Here is a 9,661-nt window from a genome sequence, read left to right on the forward strand (position 1 = left end):
GACTTATTTATTTTATTTATTTTTTTATTTATTTCGAACTCCAACACAGATATGATACAGTTAAAAACCATATACATCCGCACTTACAGGAGGATTTTAGTAAAAAATACAAATAACATGATGTTACAGGACAAGAAAGCAAGTTAAAACAAATGACATGCACAACAAGGACAAAGTAAAAATTCAAAAGCAAATGCTTTTAGCTTTTCTTTTAAAACTCGAAACAGGAATGTTAAAAATTGGTAGACATTGATAAAAACTATTATATAGCTTTGGAATGCGATTAAAAAGTGAATTGCTAGTAAATTTAACTCTACCACCAGGTTCATGAAATGTCCGTTTCTGTCTAGTTGATCGCCCAGGAATGTGTAAATTAAAAATTGGTTGGCAATCAAGAAGGGCATTAATTGATTTGTGAAGAAAAACAAGGTCAAAATAAGTGCGCCGTTTAGACAGCATTGGTAAATTAAACATAACACACATATCATCATATGAATAATCATCAAACCTTACATTGTCTATTTTGAATTTGTAATATGAATATGTATTCCAAAGAGAGTTTATCATGGTAAATTTGTAGTGTCTGTATGTGTATAGGTGTGTATGTATATATGTATGTATGTGAGTATATTTATGTGTGTGTGTGTGTATGTATGTATTCATGTGTGTATCTATCTCTATGTATGTATGTATTTTTGTATCTATGTCCAGCATCAATACAGTGCATTTCACCTAGGAACCACAACTCAGCGTATGAGATGAACACAATCCACGTACAAAACACACGATTAGCTTTGGTATCACCGACACTTTTCAAAACCACCGACTGGTCGATTAATTACAGTAAACCAGCATGGGGCAGCCGCTGTCTGGACTGAGAGATAAACAGTTGACTAGACTTGATCTACAATGTAACTGTTTCTTTTACAATTTCAGCTAAGAGTTCAAGAGGTGAAGGTCTTCTCAACAGAAACTAACTAAAAAGCCACACATTGTAGATCAAGTGTATCTCTCAGTCTAGACAGAGCGGCTGCCCCATGCTGGTTTACTGTAATTAATCAATGAGTCGGTGACTTTCAAATGTGTCGTGATACCCAAGCTTATCGTTTGTGTTGTAGGTGAAATGTGTCTGTCTCATACGCTGAGTTGCGGTACCTAGATGGAACGCACTGTAATTTGAAAACTGCTCCACCCGCTGTCTTAATACTTGTTGCACAGGTGAACTTAGGAGTTTAGATGTGAATTTGTTCACATGAATATATTAGTGTCAAAAATATGAGGAGAGAAAGCAAAATTCTGTATTCATTTTCCTTGTTTTGGTTGTAAAAATCTACCCTGAAAGGTCTTGCCCAATTGCTTTATCTGATATGAAGGTTCTCAGAGATGATCTGTATCTGTTTTGTTCAAATCATGACAAAACTTGCAATATTGTAATTTTTGGGAAATTTTGCTGTTTCTGGTAAAAAAATGCAAAATATCTAATTCTTGAATTCCCTCGTCCAACCACAAAAACACTCAAGAGTTTACTTTATGTGTCTGTCACCTGTGTATTTGGGAGATGCATGCTGAACTGTGGACGGGAATGTGTTCAAATGAAGTTACCATTTATCAAACATATGCAAATGAGCAAAAAAAAAAATGCAAAGTTTGGTAAAATCTCAATAACTCCCACTTGGGTTACTTTTAACATATGTATGTACAGTGTAGGTACCTTAGGTTGACTGATGTGTATTGGTCTCTTCATAGCTTTGTCCTTTATTCATGAAATTTTGGTTATATTTTTTCAAGTTGATAAGAAATTGATTTCTCTATAATTGCGTGCTCAGTCAGTCTGAAATTAAAGTAGGGAGTGTGCTCAATCATAGCCAAACTTGCCAAGTTGTACCTTTTTAGCTCACTATAGACTATAGTGTATAGAAGCTATTGGGATGGGTATCCGTCTGGCGTCATCTGTATGTATGTATGTATGTATGTATGTATGTATGTATGTCCGTTTGTGAGGCGTCCGTCCACTCAAATATCTTGAGAACCGCAGTACTTACTGATTTGATATTTGTTGTGTAGATGAAAAATGTGATTTTGAGAAACTAATTTTTTTAATTTTTTGATATTGTTGAAAATAGGCAAATTAATGCCAAAAAGGCGTTTTTGGTAAAAATCTTCTTCTTCATAACCGCTGGTCAGACAGCTTTGTTATTTGGTATACAGTTCCCTAGGGACAACCCAACTTAGATTTGTTCAAATTGTGATGAAATATGCAAATCTGTATTTTTAAGGAATTTTTTTTTTCATTTTTGATCAAAATTTGACTTACATTGTATGTAATTCTTGTACTGTATAAACCCTATCAATTCACCCAGAAAAAAAATAATTAATATGATTTTAAATAATTGAATTAATTAGGAAATCATCAAAGCCAAAATAATTTTAGTGTAGAATTATCAGAAAGTTCAACTTTTTTTGACAGTTCATAGTGAAATGCCTACCATCTTGGAGGATTAAAACATGCAAAGGCAACTTCTTCCTGAATCCAACTTGACATATTCTGAACCGTCATTTATTGTGCCCTGTATGTTATCTAAAAGAAATTGCTCAAAATAGTTTGTCATGATAGGGTGGTCAAATAAATAGAGATAGAGAAAGTTCTAATTTCCATTTATGGTTGACTTGGTAAGGATAAATAAAAATACTTTTGAGAAAAAAAATAGAGTGGTCGATTAAAAGAGTGGTCAAAGTGATAGGGTTTTTATGGTAAAGCTGGGCTGTAAGATTCCTCATGTGCTATTTATAGCAATTATGCAATCTGTGTAAACAGTGCAATGAAAGTGTTACATGATGCTTTTGATGACCTTGAACTTCTTAAGTTTCAAACATTTGTCTCTTCAGTGTGCTTTCTCTGAGTACGTACAGTCTCAACTTATTCAACAGAACTTACTTACAATGTTAATTTGAAAGTTAAAATGTGCTTTGTTAATAGGATGAAAATACTGATAAAAAGATAACCAGCTTAAGATTCTTTATAACCTGACAGATATGCTGTTTTTTTATGATGAAAATCTTGATTTAAGCAAGTCTTGTTTACTTTAATTAGAAAAATCAACTCTCGTTTATTAGCAACTATAGACTAATATAGTCTATAGAAGCTATCGGGATGGGTATCTGTCCGGCATGCACTGTCAGTATGTATGTATGTATGTATGTATGTCCGTTTGTGAGGCGTCCGTCCACTCAAATATCTTGAGAACTGCAGTACTTACTGATTTGATATTTGTTGTGTGGATAAAATATATGATTTTGAGAAACTCTTTTATTAATTTTTGATATTGTTGAAAATATGCAAATTAGCACCAAAAAAGGCGTTTTTGGTAAAAAATCTTCTTCTTCATAACCACTGGTCAGACAGCTTTGTTATTTGGTATACAGGTCCCTAGGGATAACCCAACTTAGATTTGTTAAAATTGTGATGAAATATGCAAATCTGTATTTTCACGGAATTTTTTTTTCCATTTTTGGTCAGGCCATCCTGAAATGAGCTATCAAAGATATCCACCTTCTTCATCAATACATGTGTCACAAAAGGTTATTCTCTACATAACACAGCAGAGCTCTGTCAACTGTTGAGTCGCTTGTTTTTTCAAAACCGCTGGTCAGACAGCTTTAATATTTGGTTTACAGGTCCCTTGGATGACCTTAGTGAGATAATTTCATACAGTCAGGAAATACTTAATTTTGTATCTATGTCTATAGTAGCTTCAGGGACTTTGGCCCTATGTTTTGTATAATTTTGTCATCTCAGTCACAATATTTGTTCTCAGAATCGGCACATTCGATTTCCCCGAAATCTACCGTAGTTTAAAGGGTCATTGGGGTATTGTTATCAGGATGTATAAAAATTATGGTGAAAATGTCAGTGGTAGATTTTTGGCAATTTTTATATTTGTTGGTTATCACTGCCTTATTGCTGCCTATTCACCACGACGCCAAAATTCAAGAAAGGAAATCAGATTTGACAAAACATTGTTCGCCAAAGTGGCGAAATACAATTCGCCAGAAATTTAATCGGGTTTCAGGGTAAATAAATGCCGAAATGGGCCAGTTGAGACGTCTCCGTGTTTCTTTACACAGATTCCGCCTTCGACCATGCACACGGTCTGTCTTCCCGAGTTCCAATTGAATGTGAATTTAATCGGGTTTCAGGGTAAATAAATGCCGAAATGGGCCAGTTAAGACGTCTCCGTGTTTCTTTACACAGATTCCGCCTTCGACCATGCACACGGTCTGTTTTCCCGAGTTCCAATAGAATGTGACTTTTTAAACCAAAGAAAAACAATTTATACCAAATAATAACATACAATAACTAAAATTAAAAAAAAGAATGAAAGACGACACGCGCATTACCATCGTTGAATGTTGTAACTTGAAATGCACCTTTGAGAGTGGAGCGTACGTAATTTATATGGGAAGGGCAAAAGTATATAAAGTTTCAACCAAACTAACATGAGCGACGCACGTGTAATCGATTCTGGCCAACGTTACGCTGGTATGATCGGACGTGTGGTAACAGAGAGTAATGCGTGTCTCCTGTCACATTCTTTAGTTACTGTAATGGTTTTTCCCTACAAACTTCCACCCAATCAAATGTTAGCGCTGTGTTCTATACGTTATAATGACGTAACATTGGCTTGGCAATAATAGAACACTGAGAAGACATACTCATTCAAGCGACATCTTGATGAAAACAAGCTCTAGCTCTTGCTGATAATTTAGAAAACCTTTTTTCCGTCTGAGAAACGCCTCGATCTTATCTTGACAATGTCTGCGAACGTATTACAGCGTCCAAGTGGGACCAATGTGCGCACCATCTCAAAACGTGTCAACGTAAGTATATAAACTTTCTCTTCTAATACCCTTCTTTCTCTTTCGTATGATAGAATATACAAGTGTTTAAGAATTCCCTGATCAAAAATCGACAAAAATTCAACCCTTCATGAAAAACCATGGCAGCGCTATCTAAGAGTCAAATGAAACGTCCTGTCCTGAATTTCAACAAGGAAACCCCTTTTGTGTTTTTCGCCTGCAACGAAAACCCTGGTCATGGGTCCCTTTGCGTTGAACACGCCCAGAAACACGCGCATAGTCACTCGATGATTTGTTTCTTCAACATCACGAAACCTAACAATTCCACAAACCTTTTAAAAGACTGTAGATGCATCACCATTGTTGACTATTGTAACTTGAAATGTCCATTTGACAGAGGAACCTCATTTAAAAAGTATGGGCGAAAGTATATATAATGCATGATCATGTCGCTACCAAAATAACGCGAGACACATGGCATCTGGTCGTCGTTATGGTGACACGTTCGAACGCTTGATAACAACTCGGATACCGAGTGTGTAATCCCCTGCCACATAATGGTTGCGCCCCACGAACTTCAATCCAATCAAATCTTCAGCAGCATGTTCTTCTGTAATAATGACGTCACATTGGCGTGGAGATAGTAGAACGAACAGCAAGTAAACATACTCATTCAAGCGACATATCTTGTTGAACACGAGACCCATCTCGCTCTCGCTGAGAATTCATTGAGCTTTTTGCTGAGAAACGCCTGAAAATTATCTTGACAATGTCTAGGCCTGCAAACGTATCACAGTGTCCAAACGGGAACAATGCACGCAATGTCTAAAAAAGAATTGACGTAAGTATGTAAACTTTCTTCTCCAATACCCCCACCCCTTATATTTTTAGTAGAAGATGTACGATACAAGTGTACAGGATTCCCGACTAATCACAAACCAACAATCGTTTATGAAAACCCGGTGCCATCCCGCAATCAAATGGAACGTCCTGTCCTGAATTCCAACAAGGGAAACCCCTTTGTATTTTTCGTCTGCAGTGTAAACTTTGCTTTGGTCACATCATCACTCACTTCTGCGTGAATTGAAGGTGCACCATTGTTTGTACCATGTTTGTACTATATTGTCGTCGATCAGGGCGGATGGAGACGATCGATCATGTCTTTAATATTGTCTGGGAAAATAAGTTCAGCGAACGTAATGATTGTATTTATTTAAACGGGGCTGAAGCCTGATAACAGGATTTACCTTTTTCGAAACGATACGAATGTGTCGAATATGTACAAAGGTAAGTTGTGACTCGACGTATTGACTTTCAGGAAACGTCGCACGGCTACCTTAGACTAGTAGTCACCAGCACCTTTTACTCAGGAAGTTGTAAAAATAGTCTCTAAAATTCTTTACTTCGAGCTGCGCTGTCTGGCGTGTCATCTGTGATTTTTTTTTCTGAGGTTTTGTATAATCGCACAAACATTGAAACAAATGGTCATGACGGCGACGCTAGACCCGCACTGCACTTCTCAGTCAATCTGTGAAAAGTGCAACTCGTAACTTTTTATGACTACATCGGTCGGTCTACGTCAGTTTATGAATCACTCGCCCCCTTTGCTATTCCAGAATCCGATGAAAATTTTAACAAAAAAATAGAGAAACGTTTGTAACGCATTTGCATACAGTCGACTTCTTGTAGAGAATTACAAATCCGAGTTAGAGAATTACCGGTTGCTAAGCTGCAGATAGCAAGCTACCTGTTGCATTATACTATTGCAGTTGTCATTGTCATTGTCAAAAATTACACGATCGCTGCGCCAAGCCAGGCGAGGTCTCAAGGGTTCTAAGTATGATAATGAGTTACGAAGTGGTCACAATATTTCCTTGCCTTTTTCACATTTTTCAGTTTGGAAAAGTTGTCTATGAAGATGTAATTACAATGAAACAGAAGAGACTTTCCAAAAAATGGAAGAAATGCTGCATAAAGCTGGTATCTCCATTCAATATCACCGTCACAGATCTGGTAAGTGTACCGTGCAGATGTGATAAGACCACAATTCTGCATGTATATGTCCTTTTTGGGTTTTTGTAAATTTTGTATAAACTATAAAGCAGTCATCGTAAACTTATCAGAAATACATTGTTTTTTTTTCCCGGAATACTCAAAGATGACAACTTATGACAGAAAGCTTACAGTGAGTCTTTTCATTTAAATTATCCGCCCCGAGTATATTTTACTATCTGAACAGGTTTTTCGCCGGTCACTAAGTACAAATGCATCAGTATAGCAGATTTACTTCTGTTGAGAAATAAGGAGAGAGAGATCTGTCAGCGAATTTTCCAGAGAGAAGAAACTGGTGAATTTTTGATTTCATATTACAGAGTGTAAAACGTCCTAAGCCAATGCCATTCAAGGCAATAGAGCTTGTGGAACAGAATCTTCCAGATTCAATTCAGATTAAAAAGAAGTACCTGAAGTTCGAGCTAATCTCAGATGATTCCAAAAAGGTGAGTTAACAGTTAAACTCTATTCTTGGTCACAGTGTGTGTCGTAAAATCCTGCAAATCTGATTGAAAGTAGTATGTGCCTCGAGAGTGAAAGACTTAAACTTTTACTCAAACTTTATACTAGGAATCTTTCAATCATTCTCTCTTAAAATCAAGAATAAAATTAGAGTGGTCACCGTGAAAATTTTGATACTAGAGAAACAAATTAGTTAGCCAAGATTTTTAACGATATTTGAAATTCAGAACAGCTGCCATCCCTGTGTTAACTCTTAGTAGGAAGAAAAATTAATTTTTTTTATTTTCAAAAAATTGAGAAAGTGGAATTTTTTCTTACACCACGAGCCTTAAAATGATCCCCAATGTGTGGTATCACAGCAAAGAATTACAAAAGTTTGAGTCAAAGTATCTGTCTTTGAGGTACATTCTGAAAAATTCAAAAACATTCCCTCTGTGATTTATTGTAAAAGATAGTTTCATAGAGCGATCCCGAGATGCTGAGATCAACATTGTTTTCAAGACAGCCAATCATTCAAAATGATGACACACAACTTTCTTTTAAACTATATCCATTCACCCTGAGTGTGGACTGGTGATTTGTACTCTGATAAAAACTTCATTGGAAATTCACTGTGAAATTTATTATGGACAACTTCATTTTCATCTCTCATAGTTTAATCAGAAATATCGCTTTCTTCTGTTGTCTTTGAAATAAGAATAGACACAAAGAGTGATTGTCAAATGGCAAATTCTTAGTCATAATTGCAAATTTTTATTACTGTCATTTGAGCAAATATAACATGAAAAAGCAAATCTTTCCAAAAAGTGTTCAAAAGTTTCAATCCATGGGACAAAATGCCTTCAACATTCTGATCCTGGATTCAATGCGGCTAGAGTTATGTAGAATATGTGGAATACTTCTTGAATATTACCAGTGAAAATGTACAGTTGAACATAACTGCAAAATCTACGCCTGTGATATCTGAATTCAAGGTGATGTTATGATAAATTATAATGTAATCTTTTACTTTCTGTGACATAAGTGATAAGAACAAAATTTTTGCAGCCATCAGTATTGCGTAAATTCCATCTTATGAATATCGGTGCATTAATGATGCAGTTATCAAACTATACGTTTTGTTATTTATACAACCATGTTTCCATTTTCAACAGAATATGGAAGTACAGTGTTATGACATTGACCAATACATGGATCTGACTGCATGCATCAATTATATGTTCGCTTTGGAGAAGTTCATAGGGGGCAGGACCTGGAGTCAGAGGAGGAAGAGGCTGAGACAGCGAGTGTTGAAGCAGAGCAGAACGTGGCTTCAACAAGCGTCACTGACGTTGTCTCGACATCTTCATCTGGGAGCTACTCATCTTCTGATGACTGTGCTGACGATGATGATGATGATGATGAATTATGGCCCAGTTCCACAGGCCCGGTCTTCCTAATGACATCAACACCGTTGAATCAGTCGATGACATCTGTCTCATCAGCCATGCTGTTTTACCCCAGTAGTGTGGAAGAGCTCTACAATCCTGATACTGCCTCAGCCGAATCAGATTCAGATTCCAGGGGATCTGCCGTCAATTCTGACAACCACCTCTCAGCTCCGTCAACAGTGACTCCAGGCATTGGCATCGCCGACATGCAACAAGCATTTGATCCTAGTCAATGCCCAGCAGAATCTGCCTCAGTACCACTCATGGAAAACAGTCCTGCGGAGAACATCACTGACAAGGAATCACTTGGTTCAATTCAAGAGGCTGCTCCAGGTTTGTTTAATTTGCTTATATCCCTTATAAGGGGTGGACCGATTGATATCCGGGCATGGGGTGGTGGTCCTGGAAGATTTTCAAAAAAAAGATTCACAGCTAATGTCAATAAAAATCAGTGAGAGAATTACGCTTGACAAATAAAAAAGGTGGGAGAGTGGAAAAAATGTACAATGGATCAGGTAAAAAAAATAATGCTACCTCATCAATCCTCCAGACCCTCCCCCCTGGATATCAAATGGTCCATCCCTAAGGTATTAAAGTTTCAAGTGGTCCCTTTTATCAACAGTGTACTCCAAAACTTCTGTACCTGTATATACTTTATTGTTATATGACGTGATGTATGATATGAATATTATATAATTGTATAGCCCCAGTATATTAGGTAGATGTGTGTTATATATGATTATACTAATCATCGATGAACAATTAAAGTACACTGTAAAGAGTTGAGTAAATTTCCAACCATAGAATAGTCCATAATAATCTGACCCAGCAATCAGGGTAAAGTGGCAACTTAAGGTAGT

General features: G+C 36.6%; 1 protein-coding gene across 1 annotated transcript; it reads left to right on the forward strand.

Moving 5' to 3' along the window:
* The first annotated feature begins 6,757 nt into the window (after positions 1 to 6,757).
* On the forward strand, positions 6,758 to 9,130 carry LOC139127072 (uncharacterized). Its single transcript, XM_070692995.1, has 3 exons — positions 6,758 to 6,870; positions 7,230 to 7,355; positions 8,526 to 9,130. Exons 1-3 carry the CDS (start codon positions 6,787 to 6,789, stop codon positions 8,808 to 8,810), a joined length of 495 nt encoding a protein of 164 aa, XP_070549096.1. The 5' UTR covers positions 6,758 to 6,786; the 3' UTR covers positions 8,811 to 9,130.
* Positions 9,131 to 9,661: the final 531 nt, after the last annotated feature.

Source organism: Ptychodera flava, unplaced genomic scaffold (assembly GCF_041260155.1).
Source record: "Ptychodera flava strain L36383 unplaced genomic scaffold, AS_Pfla_20210202 Scaffold_28__1_contigs__length_4768798_pilon, whole genome shotgun sequence".
Classification (NCBI taxonomy): domain Eukaryota; kingdom Metazoa; phylum Hemichordata; class Enteropneusta; family Ptychoderidae; genus Ptychodera; species Ptychodera flava.